Source organism: Sturnira hondurensis, unplaced genomic scaffold (assembly GCF_014824575.4).
Source record: "Sturnira hondurensis isolate 20B ecotype Veracruz unplaced genomic scaffold, ASM1482457v3 Scaffold0016663, whole genome shotgun sequence".
Taxonomy (NCBI): Eukaryota; Metazoa; Chordata; class Mammalia; order Chiroptera; family Phyllostomidae; genus Sturnira; species Sturnira hondurensis.
In genome coordinates this window covers 6314576-6330180 of record NW_028089294.1, presented here as the reverse complement: position 1 = coordinate 6330180, position 15605 = coordinate 6314576, and the positions used below count along the sequence as shown (strand labels likewise).

Sequence of the window (15605 nt, the reverse complement as noted above, 5' to 3'; positions counted from 1 at the left end):
AATACGATTAGATTCTAAGGTAATGGGGATTAGAACTTCAACATGCAAATTTATAAGAGGCACGAATGATTGTACCCGGCACTTCTGCAAATGTTTTCTCATGTAATTCTCAAAAGCAGTCGGGGGAAGTTCGTGTTTTAATTCCCATGGTAAAATGAGGAAACTACATTTCAAACAGTTTGAGTATTTGCACCGCCTCCGCCCCAAAAACAACAAAGACGAGAAAGACCCAGGATTTCACCCAGTCCCCTGACTCCAAACACAGTGCTGTCTCCGACATCCGGCTCTGCTTCCCACACAAAACTGTGGCTGGCGGCAGCAGGACAGGGTGACCTGACCGTGGCAGCCACCAGGTGGGACTGGGCAGGATCTCCCTTTCTGGAAAGATCACACGTGCCATGGATAACAGCGGGATCTACCACAGAGGGCTGCGGCGACAACTAAACCAATCACAAGGTGCCCAGAACTGGGTCTGGCTTGTGACAAAGGCTGAGCAAGGGTCCTGCTGCCACTGCTGCTGTTGTTGCTTCTATTGTGGTGGGACTGATGGCTGTTTTCATTGTTATTGTTATTATTATTATCATTATGGACTCTGGATAAAGAGGGTAGCTTAAGTGCTCACAACTATTTTTCTTTTCTTCCCAGAATCATACACAAAGGCTTAAATACGCAAAGATGAGGAGAACAACAGAAGAAACCATAGCAACAGAAATTCAAAAGCTGAGAGCAAAGGGGTAAGTGGTAAGTGACTTACTAGACCCAGAAAAGGGCTGATTCCTAAACCAGTAATGGGGAGGTCAAGAACAATCAAATTTATGGAACAGAATCTTCCACCTTCTGTCCCACCTAAGCTCAGGAATTTGTAGTAACAGTTACCTTTGGAGGTAAGGGTGATGTGGAAGGAGACAAAATAAAGGTATTTGGTCAAAAAATAATTATACACTAGATTTTCTTCTTTACTCTGCACAGCTCCTTCTGTGCCCCCGGGAGTTAATTCTTAGAGAAGAGAAACAGAGCTTCTCCAGACCCAGGGTAGAACAGGGGGCGAGGACAGGCATCAGGGCACAGAACGGGAAGAAGCCAATTAAATGAATACGCATATTCTGGGAGCTGGGCCCTCCAACCTTCTTTCCTCACTGGACTCCTGATTTACTGGCTGCCGAGCCCTCTCTCTCCAGGCAGGGCTCTTGAAGTGTCTTCCCAAGGCACTCTGGGAACTCTTAGGGGAAAGGTGCTAATATTGATAGACAAGGTTCCTCATCTAAGTGGTCAGCCAGATTAGTCTACTACCAACCCCAGGTTGACTGATCCAATATCTGAATGATAGTTCCAGAAAGAGAAAAGAGAGAAGGAATTGCCAAGGAAATATTTTCCAGAACTAAAGGACACGACTTTCTAAATTGAAATGCTTTATCCAGGGCCCAGCGCAACGGATGAAAATAGGCCTAGACCACATCATCAAGGAATTAACAAGCTTCTGGGAATTATAATATATTCTTACAAAAGATCAAGAATCAAAATAGTTTTAGACTTCTTAATAGCAACATTAGGAGTGAGAAAGCAAGGGAACAATAGTGAAATTTGAGAAATAATAGTTTTCAACCTAGAATTCTATACCCAGCCAAACTGTTTACCAAGTTTGAAAGTAAGATAAAGACAGTTTCAGATATAAAAGGAAGATCTCAAAGATTTACTTCCCATATTCTTTCTCAGAAAACTTCTGAGGGTGCTTCACTACATGGAAGAAGCTTATCAAGAAAGGGCAGACATGGAATAAAAAGACAGGAGTTCCCGTGAAAGACAGGGGCCAAAAGAAGGACTAGGACAAGAGCACAGGCAGATCCCAGCATGATGGCGGTACAGCAGGCACCGAGGACAACCACTCAGGCTGGAGCAGTTTAGAAGGCTCCGGGAGAAATGTATCTAGGACCATGAACTTAACAGAACAGCTACGGCACCTAAACACCCTGAAGGGAGAGGTGGATAATCTGTAGAAAGTATGATTTGAATCAACAATGACTACATGGAAAACCAATAGATAATTCTTATCTGCAAAGAAAACAAAGAAATTTGTATAGGTGAGGAAAAGTAATTAAAGCATACCACATGGTGTAGTTCCAAGTAACATTTCACAGTCATAATTATGTATACAAAGCGTATTCACATAACCAAGATTACACTAAACTCTAGTGAGGATGGGAAGAGAGGGCAGAGAACTGAATTCTCACTTTTGTAGTGGGAGGCCACTAGATAATGCCTGCAATAAAGTTTCGAGAAAGGAACAATAAACGCATGTTATTTAGAAAGACACAGGGTCATGACCAAGTATCAGCCAGGAGAACTGAAAGTGCCTGTCTCTGGGGAAGGGGAAACTGGAGGGGGCAGGGAGGGAGGGCCGAGAATGGCCTTTGACTTCTTTGAATACCTGTTTGAACAGTTTGACTTTATCTATATGTACGTCTTAGATTAAAATAACATCTGAGTTTTATAACACCTCACTGTGTAAATCATGGTGAGTCACGGCCAAGGTTTGGTCTCCACGTTCGGTCTATAAAATAGAGTTAGAGTAGGTCACCTCCAAGGCCCTTGCTCATCTGACACTCACACTCGAGATTCCTGCTGTGGCAGAAGCCGGGCCTTCCCGTTACACACTTAGCCCTTAGGTCCTCAGGAACTGTGCATGAGAATGTCAGTTTCTATTTCTGGTGGAGATGGAGGATGATAAGGATTCTCACCAGATGTGATACTGGGGACTGTAAGAAGATGTAAGCAAATTTAGTGCATTAAAAATAAAATAAAATAAAATAAAAGTAAAATAGCATTTTTTATGGGTGGGGAAATGCCGACAGCTGAGAATGATGCTCTGTGGGGAAACAGATCCCCAAGCGCCCTAAATGATTTCCTAAGGGTGAAGTCCTAGAGGACTGGGAAGAAAAGGGGATCGCCCCAACTCCTCTTCCTCCTCCGCTTTGTTTTAGCATTAGACTGAAAATGTATTGAATGACGACGAGACTCTAAACAGTAGACCTTCCATCTGTTAACACGGGATTTAAGTAGAGACTCTACCAAGTCGGGAAATGCCCACTGTGCCAAAGGGCAGGTGACGGCTCCAGGGACCATGGCAGGCTCACATCTTCTCTCTCTTTGACCAACAGAAAGGCAAGGCCACAGTTTGCATCACAACTTCACAGGCATCTTCCAGGGAAGATGGCCTGGAAAGTACAGCTAGAGACCTCAGCATGTCTCCACCTTTTTTGAGGGAAATCCCTTCTAGGCCCCTCCCTTTTGGGCTTTGTCCCCCAGACCTGGAGAGGACAAGACATTTAAGACTCCAGTTTATTTAGTGCTCTGATGTTTGACTACATCTTTGTTCCTTGCTCTTAATTCTTATTTGACTTTTTATAAACATCATCATTAACAGGAAAAGCCTTTTCTGGGTACTTCTTGAGTACAGAGTGAGCTAGACTCAGCCCAAGCAGAGACACCCTCTGTCTTCTCTTATCTCCCCACTGCCCACCCAGTTCTGGCACCAGGCACACAACAGGCTCCCAGAGCACACGGACTCTTGGGGAGTGGTGATAACAGCTCATTAAAGATCAAAAGTCTTGCCCCGGCCAGTGGCTCAGTTGGTTGGAGCATTGTCCCTTACACCAAATGGTTGTGGGTTTAATCCCTGGTCAGGGCATATACCTAGGTTGCAGGTTCAATCCTCAGTCCTCAATCCTCCTGGTTGGAGCATGTACAGCAGGCAACCAATTGATATTTCTCTTTTTCTCACCCCCCCTCCTTTTTTCTAAGAATCAATAAACATATCATCTTTGGGTGAGAATTAAAAATGATAAAAAATCTTGGAGAATTTAAGGAGCACAATAGCTTTATAACTTACAACTTCCTCCTCTGCTAGAAAAAGACTAAATTTTAGGGTTCCAAGTGACAAATGCTAATCATTACTAATAATTTACATAAATAAAATACCTGGTCTTAGCCTCCACCTCCATCTCTACAGTCTGACGTGCAGCCATGCCTCTCAACTGCCCTGTGAAGGAGATAAATAGGCCCTTGAGCTTCTGTCTGAGCTTCTCAAACGGAAGCCTGTTCCCAGGAGGGTCAGTAACTTGCTCAACAAGATTTCTTGAACCTTCTAGAAACTGTTCAATGGTTTTACCTAGGGAGCTATGAGGTTGGTGAAGGAAAAACTGACTTTATACCTTTCTTTGCTGCTTAAATTATTATTTTTCCTCTAACTACTACTTTTTTAATTTTTTTAAAGATTTATTTATTTATCTTAGAGGGGAAGGGAAGGAGAGAGAGAGAGAAATATCAGTGTGTATGGTTGCCTCTCATGTGTCCCCTGCCAGGAACCGGGAACTGGGAACTGGCCTGCAACCCAGGCATGTGCCCTGACTGGGAATCAAACCGCGATTGTGTGGTTCGCAGGCCCACGCTCAATCCACTGAGCTATGCCAGCCAGGGCGACTTTTGTAATTTTTTAAAAGGAGTTTAATTTTATAAGAAGGAAAGAAGGAATTCATTTTCTTGCAATTCCAGAATTCCCTTTAGAAGCCTGGGCTGAATGAAATACCTCCAACGTTCTTTCAACACATCTAAATAAAAATCAACTCAAGATATGATAACATTAGCTAACTGAGAACTTAGTGTGGCAGGCACTATTCAAAATTATTTAGACCTATCAGCTCACTAAACCCCTACAGACTCGAGACACAGGTACAACAACTAGCCCCACTGTACAGATGAGGATACTGAGACATAAAATGCTAAGACGCTTGGCCAGGGTGGCAGAGGCCTCAGTCCCCCCTCCCCCAACTCTGCTGCAGTACCCTTAGCTTCTGGGCTGTCTGCCCAGCCTTGGTTCTCTTCCCAGGGCCCCCCGGCTGCCCTCTGTCTGAGGCGGGTCACACCAGCTCCCTTTTCCATGTCGCATGGACAGAGGAGTGCTCTCAGGGAGTCAGCCACTGCCACTGAGCAGCTCAGAGAAACATGCACAAGCACTGAGCAGCTGGTAGCAGAGGAGGACGTTTTGGAAAGAAGGGCCACCCTTCGAAACATCCACCTCTCATGGAGTGTGCAATTGTGTAGGGAGCTAGAGAGATCTTTAAAAGCCATAGTTAGGAAGAGTGGCCACAGTGAGCTAACCCTTCCTGCACAGAGGAGTGCCAGGAATGCTGGGAAAGGGACACAAAGATGGGGCTCTGTTGCTGCCTGGCGTGGGAAACTGGCACAGAGAGGGACCAGAGGAAAGAAAGGGGGCTGTGCCTGTCAGCCTGGCTGTCCTGCGAGTGCGAGCCAATGGCCCGAGAAATGTCTTCTTCCTTCAGTCCTGAACACTGGCCAGTGAGTCACTAGTTTGTGTGTAAATTCTAGCAGGAAGGCTGGGAAATTAAATTTCAACTTGAGCAGTGAGGTTCTCCTCCAATAACTGGTTTTGCTATTCTTCCAAATAAAGCCCTGTATCATACAAACTATGGCCTCTGCCCGGGCTTCAGAACAGCCAACAGGACACACTCTCACCGCCTCTCCAGCCAGCTGCGGACTAACTACCCTGAATAACCTTCTGCTGACAGCTTAAAACAAAGCATCGTGGGAAACAGAGACCACATGGTCCTCATTAATCCATAAAAGGAGAGATATGAAGAAATGGGGACCTTTTCGGGTCAAGGAAAAAAAAACTGTCTATTGCATGTTAGGAATGCTGCCATCACAGACTTTCAAGAAGTGTACACCTGTGAGGTAGAAACCCACTGGACTGGACGGCTCCGGACTGGTAGACTGAACAAACTTTGTAGACTGGAACAACAGATACCTAGTGAGCACCTACCACAAGCAGGGTACTGCCCTAGACCCATGGGGTGAGCGCTGGAGTGCGGTGTCTCAAACACAGAACAAGTATCTCAGTAGCATTACCAGGTCAGCCAAGGGCACCTGCAAGATGCCTGGTACAGAGACATTACGTCACTCAGGGAAGGTGTGAGCCCCAGGGCAGGCTGGGTGGTCAGGGACGGCGTCACAGAGCAGGGGCACCTGACATAGTCCTGAAGGCAGAGGGGCCGTTTTCTAGGACTTTTCCTCACACCTGAGGAACACTTTGAAAAAACAGGGTTCTGAACCCCATCCAGACCTATTGAGTCAGAAGCTCTAGGAATGTTACCCCAGAATCACTATTCGTTTTAAAACATCATCATTATTATGGCAAACTGGAAACCTACATGAAGGTAGAAGAGGGAGCCCAGACATGCCCATCACCTAGGATCGACAATCCTTAGCTCTTTTCTCGCCTGTATCCTTACCTCGTCCTCCTCCCCTGTGTGGTAGACTCTACGTGTTTTCTGAACCAGGAAGTCTGAGGCAGCCAGACCATGAGTCTGAACTGGGAGCTACTCGCTGATCAACACACAGATCAGGACCAGGGGAAGTCCTGGGACAGTGGGGTCGAAAACCCTGTGAAAGAGAATGGTGTCTGGGGGAGACTGGCAACTAACATGGAGCACCTAGCTGGTTGGGCACATGAGCAGGGGAAAGATGAAAGGATTATTGGGGCCACCAGGGCCCCGCTAGCACGTACTGTGACTTTGTTAGAAAAACAAAAAGGCATCGCCTCCAGGTAGAAGAAGCACCCTTTTCTCCAACGGACGCTGGCAACACCAGCAGAGAGGATCCCACCTTTTGCGCATTGCCCCTGCTCTTTACTCTTGTGCCCAAACCACGGAGCTCCGCACTGTGGCTGCAGGGCCAGGTGTGGGGGATTGTAAAAGCCAGTGAAGCGGGCCATGCTTCCCCTTGTAAGCATTGTAGGATGCGAAGGAGGGAAACGTGTAAAAATCAGGCTGTGCTTTGAGCAACTACTGGGCAACAATGGAGGGGAGATGGACAGACAGAAGTGCAGAAAACCAAGAAGCAATGAGTGAAGTCTATACATGACTGTAAACTAATCAGAGAAGAAGGAGAAAGGCCTTGAAGGTCAAGTTTTGAGAAAGACACTTGAGAGAAAGATCTTGTTTGGGGTTCTAGAGGTCAATGGGGGATGGATATAGTGATGCGGGAGTCGCTGGCACACAGGAGTCATTTGAAGGCAGGCCAATGTTGAAATTGCTCAGGGACAGTATTTAGGGTATAAGTGAGTCAGTCCAGAGGAAGGCCCGGGGGAAAACCAGCATTTAGAGACTGGGGATTCAAGGGGGGAGGAGCCAGGCCAGGTGATAACAGAGACTGAGGAGAACTGGGACCCAGTCGGGGCAGTAGGAAGGTGGGGGAGAGAAAGAAAGCATGGCTCATTGAACCCACTGGGGCAAAAGTGTTCCCAGGTGTGAAGACAGGGATACATTCATTTAGAAAATTGAGAAGGGGAAGAAAACTAGAAATGTCAGGGAAAATCAAGTCTTGGAGTACCTGGAATAACATGCTAAAGAGTTTGGACTTGGACTTCAAAAGGCAGGGTAACAAGTTGTCATGGAGTACTGCACAGCATTAGTTAGTCTGTCACTTACCAAGTATGGCCTTGGGCAAATTACTCAAGGGGAGTCTCGGAATTCCAGCTGCTTGGCTGTGGATGATTAAACCCACTCGAATAGGGGTGGTATGGGGCTAACATCTCAAAGACTGACAATTCTTCTTCATGTTGTGAAGGCGCTGCCTTGAGTATGGGCGATCTCTTTACCCATCTAACTCCTGTATCTCTAACTAGCTTGTACCTGTATCTCTAAGTAGCTTGTAAGCTATTTTAGGGGCAGAGATTAGGGTTTTAAACAAATAGAAGACAATGTTCATTTGTTGAGTCCTTATTCTACACAAAATGCAATGAGCATGTAAAACAAAAGATTAAGGGGTTAAAAAAGAAAAAAAAATGGCCCTTAAGAGAGTTTGCTACTTAGTGAAGGATCCACATGGATGCTTAGGCCCAGCACAAAGTGAACAGTGGTACATGCGGCCATGAAGGTCCCAGACTGCAAATGAAAGTGTGCGGGACAGGCAGATGCATGCTGGCAGGTCAGACTTTGTGAGTCAGACTTTGTGAAGGCAGGAAGTACTGCATGACAGAGAGGGGGGCGAGGAGGGGCATCAGCTGAGTTTGAGGAAAGTTAAGAGCGTGGGTGGGTTCAAAACAAAGTATTGTCAGAAGTGAGAAAAGAAAGGCGTATGGGGCTGCAGCAGACAGAAGCTAAGGTAACCTCCAATGACACCATGGCATAATTCCATAATCTCTTCCTCTTGACTTTAGTGGAAACTGGGACTTACCTCTAACCAAAAGAGTGTGGAAGAAGTGATGGGACATCACTCCCATGACTATGCAATATTACAGTGCAAAGGGATTTTGCAGAAATAATTACAGTCCCTAATCATTTGACTTTGAGAAACGAAAAGGAGATTATCCTGGGTAGGCCTGATCTAAATGAATACTTCTTTTAAAGGAGGGTCCAGGCTTGGGGACTCAAAGCATAGAAGGCTTTCTCTCCCGCTAGCCTCCAAGGAGCAAGCCATGTGAATTCTATACCTGCAAGGAAATGATTTCTGCTCACAACCACATGAGCTTGGAAGAGGACCCTGGGCTCCAGACAAGGACACAGCCTGGCTGACACATCAATCACAGCAGAGAGATCCTGAGCAGAGGCCCAGTACACCAGGCCTGGACTGCTAACCCACAGAAACCATGAGGTAATAAATAGGTGTTGTTTTAAGCTGTTAAGACTGGGCTAACTTGTCCTGCGTCAACAGGAAACAAGTACACGAACTCACAGTGCGGGGGTCCATGAACAGTGGGCTAGAAGTACCAGGTTTATCATGCAGCGCACAGGGAACTACAGACTCTCTCTGAGCAGAGAGGCCCATCATTTGGGAAGCTAGGAAATGTCATCAGGATCCTGGGATAGGGGTTAGTCAGAAACCCTTTAAGAACGTTGAGCTCCTCCCAGGAGTGGGAACTCGACTGACCAGTGAAGTCCTCCTGAGTGACTAAGTTCTGGGATGAACCAAGCCAGCTATCCTTCCACCAAATTAAAAAAAAAAAAAAGAGGGTGAAAAAACAAAAACCAAGAAATGACAGTCACTGAAATAACTTTAGAACTTTAGTGCCCTGTTGCTAATTATAAATATTTACTTCTCCCAGAATTCCTGACCTCACAGAAGAGCCTGCGTAAATAGGCCGGCCGCCTTACTGGAAAATATGTGTGCCCGCACGCATGCGCACGCTGCGTCCCATGTTTTCTTGGACTGAGGACAGGGCCGTAATAGGGGACTAGATGATCTGCAAAAAGTCACTTCCTCTGGATATTGTCTAGCTCCCTTCCTTTCCTCGGCCGGGACCATAAACCCGGAGACCCCCAGGCAACTCCTCCTCCTCCGATTCTATCTGCTGGAGACAACTAAGCCAAACAAACTCAGGAAGTGGCAAGAGGTTGGGAAGGGGAGGAAGTTCATGGCACAGAAGGAAAAAGTAAAGAGATGATGTCGAAGGAAGAGGGTGGGGAGAGAAAGAAGTGAAGGTCACCCCAAGGTCGTTGGGCACCAGGCCTTTAAAATGTCGTTCTTGGGCTTTCAATCAGAACTGGCACAAGCAGCGGGTCTCCTGGGGCGATTCAAATATTAACATTCGCAGTGATAAACAGCCGCCCCCTCCCCAAAGTCCTCTGTAAGCAAATTAAAACAACCACTCTACTGCGCGTTACTGAGAGACCAGCTGGGGAGCAGCCAACGTTGGGTGGTTCGAGTGTCTGCAGGGTTCTCTCCCTACCGGCTCTCGGGAAGGGGGCGGGGCAGCAGAGCTACCTGTAGATGACTCCGTGTTGGTGGAGGAACATGAGGGCGGATGTGACCTCTGCAGCGTAGAACCGGGAACGAGGCTCGTCGAACTTTCGGGAGCGCTGAATCTGGAACATGAGGTCTCCGCCATTGACGTACTCCATGACGAAAAAGAGGCGGTCCTGAAAGGAGAGGAGAAAACACCATTTAGCTCGTTCCACTGCAGCTGCCCACATAGGCCGGCATCCAGGAGCCCACTGTGATAGAACCAGGGCGCGACGGGAAGAAGGAGCGAGGCGGGTGAATCCTGGAAGCACTCACGCAATCCAGAGAGAAGATGAGTGCATACTGCGCACCCAGTGAGGGTCTGGGGTGCTATCTTAAAACCTCTTTCTCCGTATTGCTTTCATGGGCATTCGCTTGGTCTAGCAAAGAAGCCCAAAGTTGACATCAAGGAGACCTGAGGTTTTGTCCAACTCCTGTCACAGCCTTGCAGTATAGCCTTGGACAGGCCTGGTTGGAGGCCCCAGCTCCCTTTACCTGTGTGGTAGGTTGAGTAATGGGCTCTCTAAAAGATGCCCATGTTCTACTTCCTGAACAGGTGAACATTCCCTTTGATGGCAAAAAAAAAAAAAAAGGACTTTGCAGGGGACACGTTAAGGGTTTAAGGTGGGAAATTATCCTGAGTCACCAGGGTGGGCCTTTCATGCAATCACAAATGTCCTCAGAAGAGGGAGATCTGAGAAGGGGGGAGATAGCGATGTGGCCACAAGCCAAGGAGCGCAGCTGCCGACAGAAGCTGGAAGGGGCAAGAAGACTCCCCTAAAGTGTGGGGGGAGCATGGCCCACCCAACACCTTGTGTTGGTCCAGTGACGCTGGTTTCAGAATTCTGGTCTCCGGAACAGAGAGAAGAGATTTCTGTTTCCAGCCACCAAGTGTGTGACGCTGTGTCAGAGCAGGCGTGGAAACTATACAGAGTAGCATAGAACAGAGAGTGTCAGAGCCCCTTCCCGTGAGGGCCACTTGTCCCTCTGCATGTTGTTCCCTCTGGGTTCCTGCTTCGACCCTCAGAAAAGCCAGACCACAGTTTCAGCTCCTGGGGGCAGAGGGGTGGTGCCTGTGTATCTACAAGCCATGGTTATGGGGAAGAAGATGGGCTGAAATGCAGCTTTACACAGTTTCTTGACTACAATTTTCTGAGCCTGTAGGGGGTGGGGTGCTCTGCTAGGCAGGAAGTAAAAACTGTAAGTCATAACTGCCCTTGGGGGACTTATCATCTGGGGGTGGAGATGGAAAGGCGGGCAGAGTGATGAAAACAGGAGAGAAGACACCAGGTGCTGAAAGGGGTGGGAGAAGGGAGTGCTCCCTGAGCCCGGGAACCCTGCAGGATTTTGGATGGGGTGAGGCCTAGACAGGAAGAGGAGGAGGAGGAGGAGGAGGGGCAGGGGGGAGACACAAATAGCTGATGTGGGAAGGCTTGGGGCCCAGTCAACTGGCCAGGGCAGCTGGGGTGGAAGGTGATGTTTGAGACCAGAGGAGCAGAGTACCGTCCTAACACACAGGTGGAGTCCTAAGTGGATCTTAGGAGAATGCTAGCATATGGTTTTCAGTCAAAATTCATAGAATCACTTTCACTAAGACTGAGTAAAAATCACAATGATACTTCTTCGTTCATGAAATTGATAGTGCATCTACTTTATTATAGGCATCTCTTTGAAAATTAAGTCCGCCATTAAGAACTGTTATTAATTCAATACCTTCTCTCACATCCCAGTCTCCAGAATTTTTGAGGCTTTCCTGGTATTCAAAAAGGCTCCAAGGGTCTAGCTTCTTTGTCCATTTGCCCTGCCCTCCCCCTTCCAGACCTGACTCACGTTCCTCCCAGAGTAGAATTTTGTGCTCAGAAGTACAGAGGCTGCCTTACTGACCATTCGTTCATCCACTCCCCATTCAACTCCTCATTTGAAAAACCGAATGCTCAGAAAAGCCCCAGCCCCACGAAGCCAGAATTTCCCAGGGGAGGACTCAGGCATCAGTACTTTGAAGTGTGAATCCCATGAGCGACCAGGGCTGAGAACCACTGACTCTCCATCTAGTTTCTTCCGAGGTGTTTTGCATCTGTGAGATACATGGATTAGAAGTTATTTTGAGTTTTCCTTTTCTTATCTTTTCCTGTCAAGGATCCCCGAGAACAAGGATTCTTGAACTTGTATATCCGAGTCCTACAGAGGTGTGTTAGAACACGGGATGGATTGCTTCTATGTCTGATGCAGAAGATCAGGAACACAGCCTGAGAATCTGCAGGGCAGTCCTCAACTGATGTCGATGCTGCTGGTCCCGGGACCCCAATTTTGAGGACTGCCACCCTGGAGCACTTGTGGAAAGCTTTTTACCAGGCACGTCCCCTGCACCATGTCATCGACAAAGTCCTTGTCACACCATCAGAAATGGCCACTGCTGCTCCACTCCAGGGTCTCCACCTTGGACTTGGGCTTTAGAGACCAGGGAACATTTCCTTGGCTGTGTTTGAACGAATCCGAATCTTTTAAAGAAGAGTCACCTGCCCTCCCTCTCACCCTTCCTTACTGTCCCACCCCCCGCCCTGCCCAGCCCAACACTGGATGCATGGCGTTTACAGATGGTGGCCGTGCAGTGAGAAGGAGCTCCCACCCCGACTGCATCGCTGGACTGGCTCAGTGACCTGGGGCAGATGAGTGCAGATCTCTGTGCTCAGTGTTCTCATCTGTACAAACGAGGATGGTAATAAGACCCGCCTTCGAGACTTCTTAGGAGGACCACATTATACGTTAAATTGCCTGACTCACAAATGGCGCCCCACAAAGATCGTCTGTACCATTGTTTGTGACAGTATTATGGCCGCTATTACTGTCATGGTCAAGTCTCCATTTTTCCTGTCCTTCCAGCAGCATTTCCCCTGACCANTGGCGTTTACAGATGGTGGCTGTGCAGTGAGAAGGAGCTCCCACCCCGACTGCATTGCTGGACTGGCTCAGTGACCTGGGGCAGATGAGTGCAGATCTCTGTGCTCAGTGTTCTCACCTGTACAAACGAGGATGGTAATAAGACCCGCCTTCGAGACTTCTTAGGAGGACCACATTATACGTTAAATTGCCTGACTCACAAATGGCGCCCCACAAAGATCGTCTGTACCATTGTTTGTGACAGTATTATGGCCGCTATTACTGTCATGGTCAAGTCTCCATTTTTCCTGTCCTTCCAGCAGCATTTCCCCTGACCACCGTCTCTTCCAATGAACACGTGCTTCCCTTAGCCGTCAGGCTGCTTTTCCTCCCTATGTTTCCGGCAGGGTTTTTCCTGCTTCCTCTCATAGGCTTCTCCCCTCCCCCGCCATCGGGTGTTAGAATTCCACACAGCTGGTTCTAGACCTGTCCCTTCCCCGCCACCACCACCTTTGCTCACTCTGTAGTGCTGAGTGATGTCATTCATGCCCACAGTGCTCAGTGTACCTTGGCTCGGAGGACTCACAGATGTCTACCTCCATCCTAGACTTCCTCTGCAAGCTGCAGACCCATTTATCCAATTGCATTCCCGACATCTCCTGCTAGGTGCCTGCCCCAAAGGCACTCAGACCTGACGTGTTCAAAACTGACTCCATAATCTTCCCCTCAGCAAACTGGTCCTCATCCAGGGTGCCTGTCTTGGCCAGGATCGGGCTTCGCCCTTCGGCCAACTGTACACATCAGACACCGGGAAGTCATTCGCAATACCTCCCTGTCCCTCATCCCTTACGTACATCTTCCAGCCCTGCTGCACTCACCTATTGTATCTTTGTACTTCCTCTTCTGTTTGTGTTACATTTGTCTACTTCTGTCCATCTCTACCACCTTCACGGCCACCATTCTGGCTCAAGCAAGTATCATCTCTTGTCTAGAGTCTTACCTTGTATTCCTGCTCCCTACATCAACCCCATTGTCCCCACCACATGCTGATCACACTACAGGCAGAGTGCCCTGCTGAAATGAAATTCTGATGGTAACCCATACCCCTTCCTCCCCTCATTCTACTGGTTAATTCTTTTAAAGGCTTCCTGTTGAAATACATAGAAAACTTCTCAATGTGCCATACAGCCCATATGGTCTGGCCCTACCTACCTCTTGAGTCATCTCACTCCCAGTTGTCTCTTGTTCCCTCTGCCCCAACAGAAAACTCCTCTTGCCACAGGGCCTTTGCTCATGCTGATCCCTCTGCTTGAAATGTTTCCCCCTCTACCTGCACCTCCTCCAGATTTAGGTGCAGCCATCTTCTCTTCCAGAAAGTTGTCCCTGACTTCTCTGAAAGGTCAGATCCCCCCAGTATGTGCTATGCTTCCCACTGTAGCATTCAGAACCATGACAGTTTTATTTGTCTAACTGATGTATGTATTTCTCCCCTAGTAGTTGGTATACTAAATGAAGGCAGGAACTGTGGAAAATTCTTTTTTTTTTTTTTTTAAGAAAAGAGAATTAGCCTAACCCAAAAGAAAACTGCTACAATTTCCTTCAAAAACAAGCACTGTGTGGGTAGAAAAACAAATAAGGTTAGGGGGCTGTAAGAGAGAAAAGGAACCGAAGGATGCATGGATGTTTGGATCCAGCAAGTCTCGCTGTGTAAGGACTTAAAGATAGCTCCCCGCAGCCAGCCTCCTGCCTCTGGAAACTGGGGTCAGGGCCCACTCTGACCGCTCTGCCCTCCTGAAATCCGTCTCTCTCAGCCCCCACTGCTCAGTTACAGCTCCAAAGAGCTCTATTGTTTTGTGGGCAGAGATCTCCGCTTCCCCGCGAGATGCTCAGCTCCTGGAGGAACACATCTTATTCTTCCTCCATCACCACTGGCTCTGAACTCTGTACCCAGGAAGGCACTGCATAAAAATCTGCTCATCCCACCCTCCCTCCATGCGAGCATCAGGGAGAAGGGATTTTTGCCAATGCAGACCCTCACCGAATCCTCAGCAGCTAGAACCGAGCCCGGCACACCGTGGGCTCCTAGTACGTTATTGTCAAATGCGTGAGGGATGGAACACTCACCATGGACAAGGCTCCAGATGCTGGAAATTCAATAGTAAACTATATTTGCTTTCCCCGTGTTCTTTCTATTGTCAGCCTCATCTTGAGATACTCTTAAGTTGGGGCAATTTTGAACCCCAGTTTTAACCTGCTTTCGACTCAACACAGCTCAGGGCGCATGGCCCCCGAGCTTGGTTGACCCTCTCTACGTAGGAACGTTTTAAGGCAAGATAAGTTTTTCACTTCCCCTCCCGCCATTCAGTGAGTCCGCGTGGTTTCTGACCTCCACACCTAACACATCTGAGAAGTGTGCTTTGATGCAGAGTGAGAACCTCCAGTCCTTCTGGGAACTGCCTAATTACATAAACTGAGATCCAAAAAGCTGGCAAACCCAGTGGCTATTCACTAATCCCCTCTTGGCACAGGTAGAAAACAAAACAAAAGAAAACGCTAGCTTCCTGGTAAAGTAAGCAAATATGTTTTCTGAGGTAACCAAAGATTTTAAGAGCCTTACTCCGCCTTCTCCTCCCTTAATCTCGCCTGAATGTCTAAACAGTTACGATCTTGTGATACCAAGTAAAATAATAAAATTAGGAAAGAGATTATATGTCACGGCCATTTAGGGTGAGAATAGTTAATAATGACCTCCGAGCCGGAAGGGCCACACCATCTATTAGAAATCCCCACTGCGCCCCATTTTCCCAGAGCGCTAACCTTTCCTGCCTTTGAAGGGAGCACTAGACCCGCCCTGTTCGTCCTTCGAGGTGTGACGGATAGCCGGGGGCTTCCTCTCCATGGCACTGCGTGTCCTGCCAGTGGGTTTGTTTGGA

At 47.8% G+C, this 15605-nt stretch overlaps 1 protein-coding gene across 2 annotated transcripts in view; it reads right to left on the bottom strand.

The window, feature by feature from the left end:
* The window catches only part of PRKCE (protein kinase C epsilon), a 477122-nt gene that overhangs the window by 71350 nt on the left and 390167 nt on the right, over nucleotides 1-15605 (bottom strand). For both annotated transcript variants that reach the window (XM_037066522.1, XM_037066523.1), the window contains exon 11: nucleotides 9778-9932. In XM_037066522.1, the coding sequence (XP_036922417.1) occupies nucleotides 9778-9932 (155 nt within the window). The remainder of the gene's footprint in view (nucleotides 1-9777; nucleotides 9933-15605) is intronic.